Source organism: Anastrepha ludens, chromosome Y (genome assembly GCF_028408465.1).
Source record: "Anastrepha ludens isolate Willacy chromosome Y, idAnaLude1.1, whole genome shotgun sequence".
Lineage (NCBI taxonomy): Eukaryota > Metazoa > Arthropoda > Insecta > Diptera > Tephritidae > Anastrepha > Anastrepha ludens.
This window is the reverse complement of record NC_071504.1, coordinates 4,905,022-4,922,234: the sequence shown is the minus strand read 5'-3', so window position 1 is coordinate 4,922,234 and position 17,213 is coordinate 4,905,022. Positions and strand designations below refer to the sequence as shown.

General features: G+C 37.8%; 3 protein-coding genes across 3 annotated transcripts; all 3 read left to right on the top strand.

The window, feature by feature from the left end:
* Positions 1-4,009: 4,009 nt before the first annotated feature.
* Positions 4,010-4,600, top strand: LOC128870596 (uncharacterized). The gene has a single exon (XM_054113249.1). The coding sequence runs from the start codon at positions 4,010-4,012 to the stop codon at positions 4,598-4,600; it is 591 nt and encodes a 196-aa protein (XP_053969224.1).
* A 180-nt stretch (positions 4,601-4,780) lies between these two features.
* Positions 4,781-6,965, top strand: LOC128870595 (uncharacterized). The gene is made up of 2 exons (XM_054113247.1): positions 4,781-6,266; positions 6,412-6,965. Exons 1-2 carry the CDS (start codon positions 4,781-4,783, stop codon positions 6,963-6,965), a joined length of 2,040 nt encoding a protein of 679 aa, XP_053969222.1.
* Positions 6,966-7,246: 281 nt separating this feature from the next.
* LOC128870594 (uncharacterized) lies at positions 7,247-9,172 on the top strand. Its single transcript, XM_054113246.1, has one exon. It carries the CDS (start codon positions 7,247-7,249, stop codon positions 9,170-9,172), a length of 1,926 nt encoding a protein of 641 aa, XP_053969221.1.
* The last annotated feature ends 8,041 nt before the right edge of the window (positions 9,173-17,213 follow it).

Genomic DNA, 17,213 nt, shown 5'->3' with positions numbered 1-17,213 from the left:
TACTAAAGCATTCACCAACAGCTTCCAATTGATATCCATATTGTACAAACACATTCTAGGGTCCACGTGTTGGTCTCTATCTCGAGGCCCTAGTCACGGAGCGGCATGAAAAATACTCTGAACTAAAGCATTCACCAACAGCTTCCAATTGATATCCATATTGTACAAACACATTCTAGGGTCCACGTGTTGGTCTCTATCTCGAGGCCCTAGTCACGGAGCGGCATGGAAAATATTCTGAACTAAAGCATTCACCAACAGCTTCAATTTGATATCCATATTGTACAAACACATTCTAGGCTCCACGTTTTGGTCTCTATCTCGAGGCCCTAGTCACGGAGCGGCATGAAAAATACTGTGAACTAAAGCATTCACTAACAGCTTCCATTTGATATCCATATTGTACAAACACATTCTAGGCTCCACGTTTTGGTCTCCATCTCGAGACCCTAGTCACGGAACGGTATGAAAAATACTCTATACTATAGAAATCATCAACAGCTTCCATTTGCTACCCATATTGTACATATACGTCCGAAGGTTACCCGGGTCCACGTTTTGACCTATATCTCGAGACCCTATCTACCAATAGGTATTCAAACTATACGGAAATCATCTTCAATACCTACTTAACAATGTGTGTAAGTTTGGTTTAATTCGGTTTAAAGACACGGCGGGTCCACGTTTTGGCATATATTTCGAGACCCTAGTCATCAATAGGTATGAAAATTACCCCACATTAAAGCACTTATCGACAGCTTTCATTTGATGCCCATATTGCACATCCACAACCAAAGGTTACCCGGGCCCACGTTTTGACCTATATCTCGAGACCCCAGTCACGGAGCGGCATGAGAAATACTCTGTACTAAAGCATTCACCAACAGCTTTCAATTGATATCCATATTGTACAAACACATTCTAGGGTCCACGTGTTGGTCTCTATCTCGGGACCCTAGTCACGGAGCGGCATGAAAAATACTCTGAACTAAAGCATTCACCAACAGCTTCCATTTGATACCCATATTGTATATACACATCCGAAGGTTACCCGGGTCCACGTTTTGCCCTATATCTCGAGACCCCAGTCACGGAGCGGCATGAGAAATACTCTGTACTAAAGCATTCACCAACAGCTTCCAATTGGTATCCATATTGTACAAACACATTCTAGGGTCCACGTGTTGGTCTCTATCTCGGGACCCTAGTCACGAGCCACATGAAAAATACTCTGAACTAAAGCATTCACCAACAGCTTCCATTTGATACCCATATTGTATATACACATCCGAAGGTTACCCGGGCCCACGTTTTGACCTATATCTCGAGACCCCAGTCTCGGAGCGGCATGAAAAATACTCTGTACTAAAGCATTCACCATCAGCTTCCATTTGATATTCATATTGTACAAGCACATTCTAGGGTCCACGTTTTGGTCTCTATCTCGAGACCCTAGTCACGGAGCGGCATGAAAAATACTCTGTACTAAAGCATTCACCAACAGCTTCAATTTGATATTCATATTGTACAAACACATTCTAGGGTCCACGTTTTGGTCTCTATCTCAAAACCCTAGTCACGGAGCGGCATGAAAACTACTCTGAACTAAAGCATTCACCAACAGCTTTCATTTGATACCCATATTGTATATACACATCCGAAGGTTACCCGGGTCCACGTTTTGACCATTTTCCCGGCAATTATTCGAATTTTTCTCACCTTTTAAACCTTCCCTAGACCTTCCACGAATAATTCAAGACCAAGATAAGATAAATCCGTTCAGCCATTCTCGAGTTATAAGCGAACATAGGGACAGATTTTCACATTTATATATATAGATAGATAGATAGATATAAGAATATTTTCATTTGCTGCACTTTTTGGGGAACATTCAATATACTGCCATTAAAAAAAGAATCTAAAAGAGGAGAAAGAGAGGGGTATCTCCATCCTAAAACCTTAAACCCACCCTCCGGAGGTTTAAAGCGAAAAGTTAGTGTTGCCAGATATCTCAAAAAAGAACGAAGTTCATATGGAGGTAGAATTCTATAGAGACGTTTGTGAATTTATTAGTATTTTTATTTTAAATTGCAGGCATCTAGAAACTAAATATTGTTGTACATTAAAAATAATTGTTAACCGTGTTTAAAATTGAACCTAACGGCGACTACGATTAAGACGATCAAGATACTAATTATGATATGTCGAACGAATTGGCTACAATTGATTATAAGAGGATATTGTAAATTGAGTACATATATCTCACAGCTCACAGCACAGCTCAGCCTTACAGATGACTTTATTAAAATAAGAAGTAAATACTTATAAGGAAACTAACTGGTACTGGAAGAAAAAATAATATGAAAAAGAATTAAATGAGAATTTTAAATTTGGCGAAGGAGAAATTATAAAAAAGGTGACATTGTATATTTAGCACAGAGGCAACAAGACACAAAGACTACTTGCAACAACAACAAAAATGTGCATAATATAAATTGTCTTAAAACGCTCGGAAGCATATTCATTCCCGGCGGAGATTATACCGCAAAAAATTTGACATAGTGTTCCAGATAAACAATTACCAAAGGAAACCCACTTATCAACAGCATATGTGTAAGAGCAGAAGGCTGTCTATTCAAAAGTATCTAGAAGAAGAACTAGGTTCTGACCCTCAGACAGTAAACAAATATCCCATTTGCTAAACATTTATACCTTGCCTTGAACTTTCTTTTAACCACTCGCCAATCATATTGACAACTCAAAGTTTACTACAGGAAATGATAAATCGATCACTGTATCTCATACCACAGACCGAAAGGCGTAGCTGATGAAATTACATTGGGCAACTTTGAAAGTACCTTTAAAAGCAAGTGTCGAAATTGAAACAGCTATAGCATTTTTCAACGGCACGATAAATCAGTCAGTCCGATGGGAAAAACACAAGCAGAAAGTTTTCCTTACTGATTAAAAAAAAAGCTAATAACAACAATCCAATGTAAAAAAATCAAGTGGTTCCCTGCTGCCGTGCTGCTTTGCTTTCGATGGCTACTATTTTTTCTTTGCATAACAAGGTAAAATCTTACATATAAAAGTAATATTTGCAACGAATTTTTACAAAGCGCAATTACAAATGAACCTTACCTGCCATTGGTTTAAAGCATTGTAACTGATTAAATAAATGAAATCAACATTTGGTATTGTCCAAACAAGAATGCATATACATATATATACATACACACATTTTTGTAATGTAAGTTGCATATCAATACGATACTGCATCAATACCCACATTGGCTCATATTCTCCTCTTGTGTAAAAATGTCATTTGTTTGAGCATTTTTCCGTTGCTTCACAAGTACCACAAGAGTAATAGTGCAAATTAAAGTGTAAAGTGTTTAAATGAGAATTTGTAAAGAAATTATGAGAAATACAATTTAGTTAAACAAATTAAAGGACCAGCCCAAATTCTTGAACTTTTAGATGGCGGCAGATACGTCTTTTCGAATTCTAACTCCAAGAGAACTTATAAATACGCTTGTTCGGAGCCGCGGATGATTTGCCCTAATGCACCTGCAAATAAATAGTAGCATGCAAGCGCATATGTACATACATACATACAGATGTGTACACATACATATTTTTCTTATGTATCACTATGTTGTGCCGGTACATAGAAATTTATGTAATTATCATGTTTTTTATTTCTGTTATTCCTTGGAATCCGTTCTTCGTTGTTCTGCATAAATATGTCACACAGCAAGTAAGTTAGTCAGTCTTGTACAAACATTTGAGAATAAATAGTCGAATAAAAAAAAGCAAAGGAATCGTTTTCTTTTAACATAACGCTACTAAAAAGGCTTAGCTAGCTCTAACATTGGTGACCCCGACGTGATAATATAACGCGATTTTCCGGTATTTTAAATCCGTTATTAATATAAAAACGTACAGTTGTGCCTGCCGCGCACTGATATAATTTCGACTCTCGTTTGCCAACGTCTAAACCTTCGTCATGCAAGGGGAAGATATAGATCGAGTAGCCTTTCTAAGACTGAAAACCAAGTCTATTTTCAACAGATTGGAGCGCTTAATCAAAGAGTTGGACTCAGACAAGCTGCACAGTATGGACGAGTACAGTATTTCGGCAACGCTAGAATCTCTGGTCGAATTGAAATCCAACTTTTCTGTCGCGCATACAAGCTTAGAGAAATTAGATTTTGACTCCATAGCCAGCGATTTGCCAAGCCACTTCGATACTGCTCTAATCAACCTTAGGGCTAGCTTGCAACGCGAGATAGGTAAACGTAGTACCTCTCAACATTGCTCCACGTTCAGGATGAACTCCAGTGAAGCCCAATCAATCATCGTGAACGCCAATAGTTCACGTCTACCATTACTAACGCTGCCTAAATTTTGTGGGGCCTACACTGAGTGGACAAATTTCTATTCGATGTTCACGTCAATTATCGACAAGGACAGCGACCTCACAAACATCGACAAACTACAACATTTGTGTTCCTGTTTGAGTGGCGCTGCCCTCGACACCGTGCGCTCACTGGAAATAAGCAATGATAATTATAAAACTGCTTTAGAACTTTTGTAGAAGCGTTTCGATAACAAACGTCTTATATTTCAGGCACACGTCAGGGAGATATTTGGGCTGAGCAAGGTGGATTCAAACGTAGGCATGCTCCGAAAGCTGACAGACAAGGTCACTTCACACATTCGTGCATTACAGTCGCTCGCATCTAACGAGAAAATTGCAGACTGCATCATCGTACAAATGATTCTCCAGCAACTTGACAAAACGACGCAGGCCAAATGGGAGGAAACCTCTTCGATCAGCGAGCTGCCATCCTGGGATCAATTGACTGCATTCTTGGAAAGGCGCTGCCGAATGCTTGAGAATGTTGAGCATGCTGTTCAAACACAGACTGGTCAGGCGCTAAGGCATAGCAAAAACGACAGTATTAGTCAAAGGAAAACGTTTGTCGCCTCCAAAGGCTCAACACGTGTTTGTATATTTTGTGGATCACCCGGGCATGCAATTTATAGTTGTCAACTTTTCGCAAATTTAGATCCGAACTCGCGCCTGGGGGAAGTTAAGAAGCTTGAACTTTGTCTTAACTGCCTCAAGGCTGGCCATCAAATGCGGAACTGCAAATCCGGATCGTGCCGCACCTGCCAGTCGAAACGCCACACGCTCCTGCATTTTTACCGCTCAACTGCTTCGTTAACCGATAGTCAAGCCGATGCTTCATCAGTGGCCACAATTCGATCCAGTGCTATGACTGCATCGATATCTGCTTCGCTTAATGCCCCCGTGTCTCCTTCTGATGCTGTGCTCCTAGCTACTGCCGTCATTCTTGTAAAAAATCGTGCTGGAATCTTCGTGTCCTGTCGCGCTCTTTTGGATTCTGGTTCCCAGTTGCACTTCGTCACAACTCGCTTCGCAAATCAACTTCAGCTATTCCAAACAAAAGCTTCTGCTACAGTCTCTGGAATTGGAGATGCCAACTTCCCAACGGAAGGTTACTCACTCGATCTCGTACTTAAGTCGCGGATTTCAGATTTTTCAACAAGCATCACTGCCCTTGTTGAGAAAACCATCACCGACAATCAGCCTGGCTGCTCCGTGAGCACCAACGAGTGGAGTGTTCCGTCGAATATACCACTAGCCGATCCTGGGTTCAACTTACCACAGCGTATTGATCTGCTCATCGGAGCAGGACTGTTCTTCGATCTACTTTGTGTGGGTCAGATACGCTTAGGATCTGGTTTACCACTACTTCAGAAAACTCGTCTCGGATGGGTGCTATCTGGAGGTGGGCAACAAACTCCAAACCTGTCATCATTCGTCGTGAGGCAGAAATCCTCCAGTGGTCTCATTCCCAGCACTCGGCTGGACTATTTAGTACGTCGGTTTTGGGAGATCGAGCACATTTTCGAACCGGTCTCTAAGGCCTCCAAAGAAGATCTTGACTGCGAAGCCCACTTCCAGGGAAATTATTTTCGATTGCCATCAGGTGAATACTCTGTTCGTCTGCCCATAAAACGCAGCATGGATGCCCTAGGAGACTCCTATTTACAAGCTCGTCAACGCTTTCAAGGTCTGGAACGAAAATTCGCCCGTAACCCTGATCTAAAGGCAGAATACAGTAAGTTTATTAAGGAATATCTGGAACTCAACCACATGTCGCTGGTTTCCAACGAGGTTGTACAACAATGCAAGTACTTCCTGCCACATCATTGCGCTATCAAGGATGACAGTAGTACAACAAAATTGAGGGTGGTTTTTTGATGGATCTGCAACCACTACCTCAGGTTTTTCGTTAAATGACCTACTCATGGCAGGCCCAACTATTCAACCGAAGCTTTTTCATATTCTCATTAGATTTCGTACTTTTCCTATAGCACTTTCTGCAGACATCTGTAAGATGTATAGGTGTGTTCGCGTCACTCCACCGGACAACATGCTCCAATGTATTTTGTGGCGAGAATCTCCACAAGAAGACTTTCGCATCTATAAGCTCGACACGGTGACGTATGGAACTAAGCCTGCAGCGTTTCTAGCCATCCGAGCCATGCACCAACTCGCAGCAGACGAATCCGCGACTGATCCCATTGGAGCAGAAGCGGTACTTCGGGACTTCTATGTAGATGACCTGATAACTGGGGGCGATTCAATGGCAGAAGTACTCAACATTAAACTGCAAACAACTAGCCTTCTTACCCGAGGAAGCTTCAAGTTACGCAAATGGTGCTCTAATAGTCCTGAGATCCTTCGTGATATTCCTGACGTAGACAAGGAAAAGTTTCTTAAGTTTGACGATGGCAGTGACATCACCAAAGCACTGGGGCTTGTCTGGGACCCGCACAAGGACAAATTGCTATTTTCATTTGTACCACAAAGAGAATTCGGAAAAAACTCCAAACGCTCTGCTTTGTCTACACTAGCTCGATGTTAAGATCCCCTTGGACTAATGGGGCCCACGCTGACCAAGGCGAAGATTCTTCTGCAACGAATGTGGAGAGATAAGCTCGAGTGGGATGAGAGTCTGCCACAATCATTAGACACTGCTTGGTCTGCTTTTCGCACTGGATTTGCAGACATGCAGTATCTATCATTTCCTCGTTACGTTTTTCAGTCTGAAGCTATTAGAGAAATCCATGCATTTTGCGATGCAAGCCTTGAAGTGTGTGTTTACACGCGATCAACCAAGGACAACAACATACAAGTTCACCTACTATGTTCAAAGGCCCACTCTCTCCACTAAAGACCGTCACCATACCCAAGCTGGAACTCTGTGCAGCAACATTGCTCGCACAGCTAATGGATTCCTCCACTGTCCTTTCGTGGCTGCGAGAAGAACCGTCAAGGTTTAACGTTTTTGTCGCCAATCGGGTTTCCACCATACATCAACTGACAGAGGGCATGCAATGGCACTATGTTCCTACAGCAATGAACCCGACTGACATTTTATCGAAGGGAGCTACACCCCGGGAACTTCTAGGATCGAAACTTTGGATGCACGGCCCACCCTTTTTGCTAGAAGCGGAGGACAACTGGCCACGCATGTGCTCACCACAACCAAAACTTCCCGAAATTCGACAAAGGGTTTTGCTTTCTGCAAATAATCATATGGACATTTCCCTTTCATTCAAATACATTAACTCATTCGGAACAATGCAGCGAATTTTTGGGTATGCCAGCAAATTTATTAACATCAAAAAATCGCCAAGGTCATCGCAACTTAAGGCTGAAGACATTCATCAGGGAACTCAACTTCTTATTCGCATAGTACAAAGAGCGCAATTGTGGCCGGAGTACACTGTATTGCAAGCCAATAAATGCGTCCCTAATTCGAGCAGCATTGCCTCGTTACCGCCATTCCTTGATGACTTCGGAATTATTAGAGTCGGTGGACGATTAAAAAATTCGATGCTTAGCTTTTCATCGCGCCATCCATGCATTCTACCGAAGGATCATCCACTGACGTACGCAATAATCAACTATTTTCATAGTAGGCATCACCATGCAGGTCCTCAAGCTTTACTCGCCTTTATTCGTATGCAGTTTTGGCCAATAGGTGGCAGGAAAACAACAGCTCGCGTTCTACAAAAATGCATTATCTGCCTCAAATCAAGACCGAGACTCGTCGAGCACATAATGGCTGATCTGTCCAAGGAACGCATTCAGGCTTCGCGGCCCTTCATAGACACCGGTGTGGATTACTGCGGCCCGTTTTATTATAAGCCTGAAGTGCGCAACAAATCGCCACAAAAATATTATGTTAGCGTGTTCATATGCTTCCCTACAAAGGCTGTTTGGATGGAGTTGGTAAGAGACCTTTCAACGGGTGCATTTATTGACGCATTAAAAAGATTCATAGCCACGCGTGGAATACCAAGATGTATCTGGTTTGACAATGCAACGAATTTTGTAGGCGCTAAGAACGAGCTTAAGGAACTACGAGACTTAGTTCTCAGTGAAAAACACCGCAGCAAACTTCACAACTTTTGCCTCAGTAATGGTTTCGTTTGGCGCTTCATTCCCCCTCGCTCCCCGCACTTTGGCGGTTTGTGGGAAGCAGCCGTAAAGACAGCCAAGCAACATTTCCATCGTTCCGCTAGCTCATCATTTCTTGGGTTTGATGAATTGCGTACATTGGTATGTGAAATCTGTGCTGTGATTAATTCGGTTCCTCTAACCCCTCTTTCAGAAAATCCAGTGGATTTGGATGTCCTAACACCAGGGCATTGTTTGATTGGTGGTCCTATGACAGCTCTTCCTGAACCGGATCTCACGGCGCTAAATTACTCGCGCCTTGATCGATGGCAACGTGTAACATATATACAACAAGTCTTTTGGAGGCGGTGGACTCAAGAGTATCTCACTCTTCTCCAGCAACGCGCAAAATGGCTTACGCCTCAAGCCAATATTCAAGTCAATGATGTCGTAAAGGAAGAAAATTCACCACCCTTGAAGTGGCCTCTAGCACGAGTAATTGAAGTTATCCCTGGAGCAGATGGTGCCGTACGAGTGGCACTTTTGCGAACATCTAGTGGCATAAAGCGTCGAGCCGTAAACAAACTGTGTGTTCTCCCGGTAAAGGATTCTGTTGAAAGCCGTGACCTTTCAACGGGGGGGGAGGGTGTTCGGAGCCGCGGATGATTTGCCCTAAGGCACCTGCAAATAAACAGTAGCATGCAAGCGCATATGTACGTACATACAGATGTGTGCACATACATATTTTTCTTATGTATCACTATGTCGTGCCGGTACATAGAAATTTATGTAATTATCATGTTTTTTATTTCTGTTATTCCTTGGAATCCGTTCTTCGTTGTTCTGCATAAATATGTCACACACCAAGTATATTAAGTTAGTCAGTCTTGTACAAACATTTGAGAATAAATAGTCGAATAAAAAGAAGCAAAGGAATCGTTTTCTTTTAACATAACGCTACTAAAAAGGCTTAGCTAGCTCTAACACTTGGGTTGCTATGATTCCTACATATAATATAATATTAAACCACGTTCTTTCACAAAAAGTCAGCACTTAACAGAAGGTAAACAAACAATATAAGAACCGTTGTAGACAGGTGTGGTGAAATTGTAATTCCTCATTTGTGATAGAAGTGTAATATAACCAATTTTCCGTATTAATAAAAATACTTAATACTTATAATAGTGCCAAAGTACAGTTGCTCGAATTTGATCCATCTGGTATGCATCATAACGGGCATGCCTGGATATCAACGGCAGATATTATTATGGAGAGCGCATGTTACAATGTTCTGCTTTGATGATGCGACTCACTTCAAGCTCATTAATAGAACATCTATATATATAAAAATGAAATGATGTTCGTTTGTACGCATTTTTTTGGGCCGATACGAGGCCAATTTTATTCGTTCTTTTTTTCATATTATAGGGATCCACTAGGGGGAGGTTTTTAGCAAAAAAAAATTTCTTTTAAATATTTTCTTCATATAAAAAAAAGAAAAAATTAAAATATTGTACAAAACAAAACTTGCTCGATTCTTAGATTAAAGTAAGTTTCGAATCGACATTCATTTTATGTGTACAACTTTTTTTGAATTTTTCGTTATTGTATACAGAAATTTCAAATGATTCGAATGAACATTTTTTTTTTTTTTATTTTATTTCTTCCATAAAATATTACACCTGTCGTTAGACAATAAGTAATTTGATTTACAAAAAGATTGAATGAGAGTGATATTGAAGGGCCAATGCCCCCAAGCTCATTTAGAAGAAATATATACAATATTATTTAAAAACAAGTGGTTAACAAACAATGACATATACGATTAGTTGACAATTGATTACAAGGATTTTGCAAGATCTGTTGGTGTTTGACGGTTAAGCCGACTTTGGGTAGATTTTTCTTTATTTGGTAGTCTTCTCATCATAGGATTTGTATGCGTTAATAGTCTATTTATGTGTCTTCTGCTAGCGCTTTGTATTGTTTCATCAATAGTATCGATGTCAAGGTCGCGATGAATATCTGCGTTAGGTATGTACCAAGGTGCATTAGTTAAGGTCCTAAGTATTTATGAAAATAATGTTTCAATTCAATTGAGCAATGCTTTCTTTGACCAATTCTATATGGAAATGAATGCGTTTGCAAACGATGTTTTCGGCTATGAACAAATGTTGGAATCGAATGAAAAAGGAAAGAAACGCGAAATGATAAAAAAAAATTCTTGGAAAATTTAAAATGAATTGTGCTTCATTGGAAAAATTCAAAGGTAATAAGAACATACACAAGATAAAGTTAGAATTCGAATTTTTAGATTTATTTTGTTTATTTCTCATTTTTTCAGAAGTACACCACACAACAACTCATTCCAACTCTGATTTTGAAATCCTGTTGGAATTGGTAATCGATAATTTTGTCACTATAATGGTCAATGGAAATTTGCGTGTATCAGACCCTGCATATTATTTACCATATCAACTTTTTATGGAAAATATGGACCAAATGAACACAAAAACATAATTTAGTTTTGTTTTGATTTTTTGCAACATTTTGGTTTTCAGTTAATACAATAAAAACAATACTGTTTTTCGTGAACACAAAATTCTAAATTTATTACGTTGTTTGTTTAGAATTTTTTTAGAAAAAAAGTAAATTTTTTGGTTTTGAGGAAATTTGTTTATTGTTGCTATTTGTGAAAGCGTAGATATTTGTAAGTATTAGACTATAATCCTAAAAGTTAATGGAATACCACTATGACACATAGAAAACATTTTTTCAAAGGGGTGTTTTTCGAAAATTATAAAAAAAAAATTGTTTTCAAAAATTTTGAAGAAATAAAGTAAAATAAAAAAATTTCAAAAGCATGAAATCTTTTCAAAACCAAATTTTCCTCAAAAAGATAAAAGAAATTTCTTCGAAGAGGTGTTTTTCTAAAATTACAAAAAAAAAAAATTCAAAAATTTTAAACAATAAAATAAAATAAAACTTTTTCAAGGGTATGAAATTTTTTCAAAACAAAATTTTCTGAAAACCAAACAAAATTTAAAAAAAATGGTGTTTTCAAAGCATTTCATATTCCACTATTAATAGAGAATATATTTTTTCGAGGGGGTGTTTTTCAAAGCGGAAAAAAATCTTTTTTAACAAATCAATTTAAACTTTTACAAAAGTATGAAATTTTTTCAAGAACAAAATTTTCTCAAAAACTTTAAATTAAAAAAAATAGTTTTTTCAAAATATTTAATTTTCAGCAATTAACTGAGAAGAAATTTGTTAGAGCACAATGTTTTTCAAAACTTCAAAAAACACTTTTTAACCAAAAAAAATAAGCCTTTTTTAAAAAACAACAGGAATGATAACATTGCCTAACAATTTCTGCACTTTTGCACAGTCTAAAGAGGCATTGATACAGAGTGTATTTCCAAACATAGTTCAACATTACAAAAACCATGATTGACTCAGCGAAAGAGCAATTTTAACTGGGAAAAATAAGGACGTCAATGATATAAATTCAGCTATTTTAGATCAAATACCTGGTGACATAGTTGCGTATAAGTCAATGGACACTATTACTGATCAAGATGAGGTGCGGTATTAATTTAGAATACCCAATTTTTTCTCATGGACAATTGTATGTAGCTTGCTCACGAGTTGGCAAACCATCGTCATTATTCACGCGAAAGATGAAAAAACCAAAAACGTTGTCTACCAAAAAGTGTTACAATAAAGTTCGAATGAAATTGTATCAAAGAATTTGCTTTGTTTCGTATTAATTTTATTCTCTTTCAGCAAATCATTGAATTTATCGTCTAGCGAAGCGGGCGAGGGTACGCTAGTATTCTATAAAAATATATGTATACAAAATGTATATATAAATATATTTCGTGCACCATACGCATACATGAGTGCATGATGTTTGAAAGCGTCATAGTTTGCGTTACTTTGCGCAAACTATTCTTGGAAATTGTTAATTCTTTTATATCATTCCTGTAGGGTATTTTTTTACCACCTACTTTCAGTAATTCCTGACTCATTTGACTCATGTCAGCGTCGGTTCGGTGAAAAAATAATGTGCTTAAGAAATGTTTAATTTGTTTAAAATGCAGCAACACACAAACGCGGAAGGAGGAGTTGATTACAAAAATGGAATTGCAAATAATTCCGGATATAACAAAAACGTAATAGTAAATACCGCGTTATAAAAGTGCCCTGTTTCTTCGAACTATTATCGCATTTTATAAATATTGTTAAGTGGAACAACCACGTTGTAAAAATTTATTAATTAAAACATGTTATCAAAAGAAATATCAACAAAATGGTTCGAGGACATCAAAAAATTCAATCGCAGGCAAAGGTTCAAGAAAAACAAATCAAAATGAAAACGCAACAGGGTCACAGTGCCAACGATCAAAAGAAAGTTTTCTTTACTGATTAAAAAAAGCTAATAAAATGTGACCAAAACGAATAAAATCCAATGTAAAAATTTTGTAAAAATACTAAATGAAGTGGTTTGCTACTGCCGTGCTGCTTTGCTTCCGATGGCTACTAGTGTGTTTTTTTTTTTGCATAACAGGTAAATTCTTACATATAAGAGTAACTAGCTTTAACCCGTGGCCCCGCTCGCGTAGGAGTAGTTTTTAGGGATTTAGGATATGTATATAAAAGAATTACAAACTCCAATTACATAGAGCAATACAAATGGAAAGCTTATTGATTCATCTCTCTTAAATCGTCCTCGCGTGAAGAAATAAAAATGAGAGCTAACTGGCATAAGAAGTGTATGCGAAAGTTGAAGCGTAAACGAAGAAAGGTGGTTGCGAGGTCCAAGTAAACCTGTTGATGACGCTGAAGAATGTTTTTGTATAAGCTTCAACCTGGCATTATAACAAAGGTTTTCAAGTAAAGGTTTCGCTTCCAAAATGTTAAATGCTTGAAATAAAGAGAAATCCTTGTCTTCCTCCTGGAAGTGTAATATAACCAATTTTCCGTAGTAATAAAAATACTTAATGCTTATAATAGTGCCAAAGTACAGTTGCTCGAATTTTATCCATCTGGTATGCATCATAACGGGCATGCCTGGATATCAACGGCATGTAACGCGTGTTACAATGTTCTGCTTTGATGATGTCACTCACTTCAAGTTCATTAATAAGAACATCTATATATATAAAATTCAAATTATGTATGTATCTATAGATCGACTTGCGTCCTAAACGCATAAACCGATCGTAACCAAATTTGAAACACGAACTGGATACCTTACCGGGATGGTCATAGGCTATAAAATATTTTGATATATATAGGGGGCGTGGCACCTCCCATACAAATGGATTTTCTAACAGTCCGTATTTCTGGAAGTATTTACGTTAGACTACTGAAATTTGGTAAGGGGTTATATGACATTAATCCTTACTACATCCACAAAAACTGCGTATAACGAAAAAGGGGGCGTGGCACCTCCCATACAACTGGAATTTTTAACAGTCCGTATTTCTGGAAGTATTTACGTTAGACTACTGAAATTTGGTAAGGGTTATATGACATTAATCCTTACCACATCCAGAAAAACTGCGTATAACGAAAAAGGGGGCATGGCACCTCCCATACAACTGGAATTTTTTATAGTCCATATCTCTGGAAGTATTAAGTCTAGACCAATGAAATTTGGGAAGGGGTTATATGAGGTTAATTCCTAACACCTCCAAGAAAACTGAGAAAAACGAAAAAGGGGGCTTGGCACGTCCCATATAAATGCAATTTTTCATTGTCCATATCTCCGGAAGTATTTGGGCTAGACAACTGAAATTCGGTAAGAATACCTAACACCTGCATGAAAACTGGTGATAGTTAGAAATGGGGCGTGACACCTCCTGTACAAATGGGATTTTTCATACTGCATATTACTGGACGCATTTATGGTCGAATACCAAAAATTGGTAAAAAGTTTAATGAAGTTAGTATTTAGTACTCCTAGAAAAAATATGAACTTAGAGAAAAATGGGGGTTAGACCATTTGATATAGAAACGAATTTATATTATCAACGATAGAGGTATTGATGAATTGAATGCATTCTCTTATTGGGAAAGCTTACCGCCGCAGATGAAGTGAATGCCTGGTTAAAATCGTCATACCTATGGGACTACGTTCAAAAATTGACTCTTTCTACAAATATGAGAGCACATTTGGGAGGAAATGCTTCAGCAGAAGTTTTTTCTGAACAACTACTTACAATAGGCAATGAAAAAATACCAGTTTCTTTACCACCAAATTTAATTTCTTTTCCTCCAGGTTTTTGTCAACTTATGTTATCAGTCGATGCTTTGATAGAAAGGGTATTTCCAAATATTTCAGCCAATCACACAAACTATAGATGGCTTCGAGAAAGGGCAATTTTGGCACCTAAGAATGACGATGTAAATCCCATTAATTCCAAAATTCAAGAAATACTACGAGGAACTGTCAAAACTTATCATTCCATTGACACATGTTCATTATCCCGTTGAGTTTCTTAACTCCGTGGACCCATCAGGAATTCCTCCTCATCGTCTTACAAAGGGGGCCATGATAATTATGCTGCGTAATTTGGATCCTCCACGTTTATGCAATGAGTTTATAGACACCTCACTGACTTTTGCCCACACAAAAATTAGAAACACCACACATCTTTCACCTCAACACACAACACATTTCTCACCTCGACATTAAACCAATTAAATTTTTACTATTTTCGTATTTTTGAAATAATAAGCGAATACGTAAAATTTATTACACAATTTTTTTTTTTCAATTAATATACATTAAAAAAAATACGATTAAAAAAAAAAAACTTATAAAAAAAAGTTTGCGCCGGGAATTGAACTCGAGTCTAACATGTGGCGAGGAAAAATAGGCGGTCGTTTATTTCTTCGAATGTTTATTTTTTGACCATTTTGTTACTTTTGAAATGATAAGCGGATTCATAAAATGTATTACAAATATTTTTACGATTACATTCAAAAAAAAAACGATTTAAAAAAAAAAAATTTATAAAAAAAAGTTTGCGCCGGGAATTGAACTCGAGTCTCACATGTGGCGAGGAAAATTAGGCGGTGCGTTTATTTCTTCGACTGCTTATTTTTTTACCATTTTGTTGCTTTTGAAATGATAAACGGATACATAAAATTTATTACACATTTTTTTACGATTACATTAAAAAAAAAATTTAAAAACGAAAAAAAAAAAATGTCCATCGAGAATTGATGGCGAGTCACGTGGGGAGGATAAATACGCAGAGCGTTTATTTCTGCGCCTGTGAACAAAAGGTTTTGTGCATGCGCGCGACGCGAATAAATTTTAATAAAGTTCTGAAAGTAATTCATGAAGTTTTTCATTACACACATATGTACATAAATGAACGTATACTTTATATGTAAATAAATGATGGTATATGAAATATACATAAGTACATAATATGTATGTACATGTCAATAGGAGGTATTTGCATTCAGAAAAAAAGAATGGTTTAAGATAAATCAACACTTATTTTATATTGTATGTCAATTTATAGTTTATGTATTCGACAGCATTTACATACACATGTATGTATGTACATTTGTATATGAAAAACAATAATGCACAAGTGCAAGAACATCATATCACATATGCAAGTATGCCCAAATAACCTTGACTTATGTATGTACACATGTCATACCACATCACGTTCTTACAAGAAATCAAATACACATGCGCACTAGTGAACGAGTTTCTTCCTAACAAGTGCAAAAACAATTCTGCTCTATGTATGCATATATACCGACTATATGTCCTAGCATATATACATACATACATATATACCTACTTGCCTTCTAAACTTCCTACAAAATAATTGTATTCATATGTTACTACATCCATGCACGTTCATACATTCAAGCATACATATATGTACATATGCGCGAGCACAGCGCTCCCTTCTTGCTTCCGTGTACTTTTGTCTTTCACCAGTCGATATTCCTAATATTGTACTTACAAAAACACAATACTTTGATAGACGCAAAAGCAACAGCAGGCACAACGCGATGGCCTTTTTGCCACCACACATTCTAAAATGTTCTAGAACACAACAAAAACACATACATGCATACCTCACATGCGCATGTCGCCCAAAGCTAAAATCTAAGCCTAGCGACTACAAAAACAAAATACATTCGTAGACGCAGTCGCAGCGGCGGTGCTGAACAATTTAGAACAAAAACAAAAAGTTCATTCATAAGTTCGAGCTCATATTTCAATTTCATTCATAAAACGACCCGCCATATGCCAATTTTCGCGACCATTCGAAAATAGTCAATATTGGAATATTTCGCGTGGAATTATTTGCCAATATTTGATAAATCTTAAATTTTTGTCATGTCGAGTGGCCGCGGCTCCGTACATATGTATGCACCCTTATATGTATGTAAATATGTCTTCTAACTGTGCGACAGTCGCGAGTTAATGCGACTTCCAGCGAATCACACATTGCTGTCCGCAAAACCGCATATATGTACCTTATGATCAGAAAGTACCTGGAATGTTTAAATTAAACAAAACAGAGTTAAATTTAAGGCAAATTTATATTATCTCCTTCAAAATTTGACCCGTCTGAAGCAACACACAAGTGCCAACGTTTAACCCAGTCCTACAAACACCCCCGGCAGGCCGATTTGTATTCTCTTTGATCAAAGAGATGGC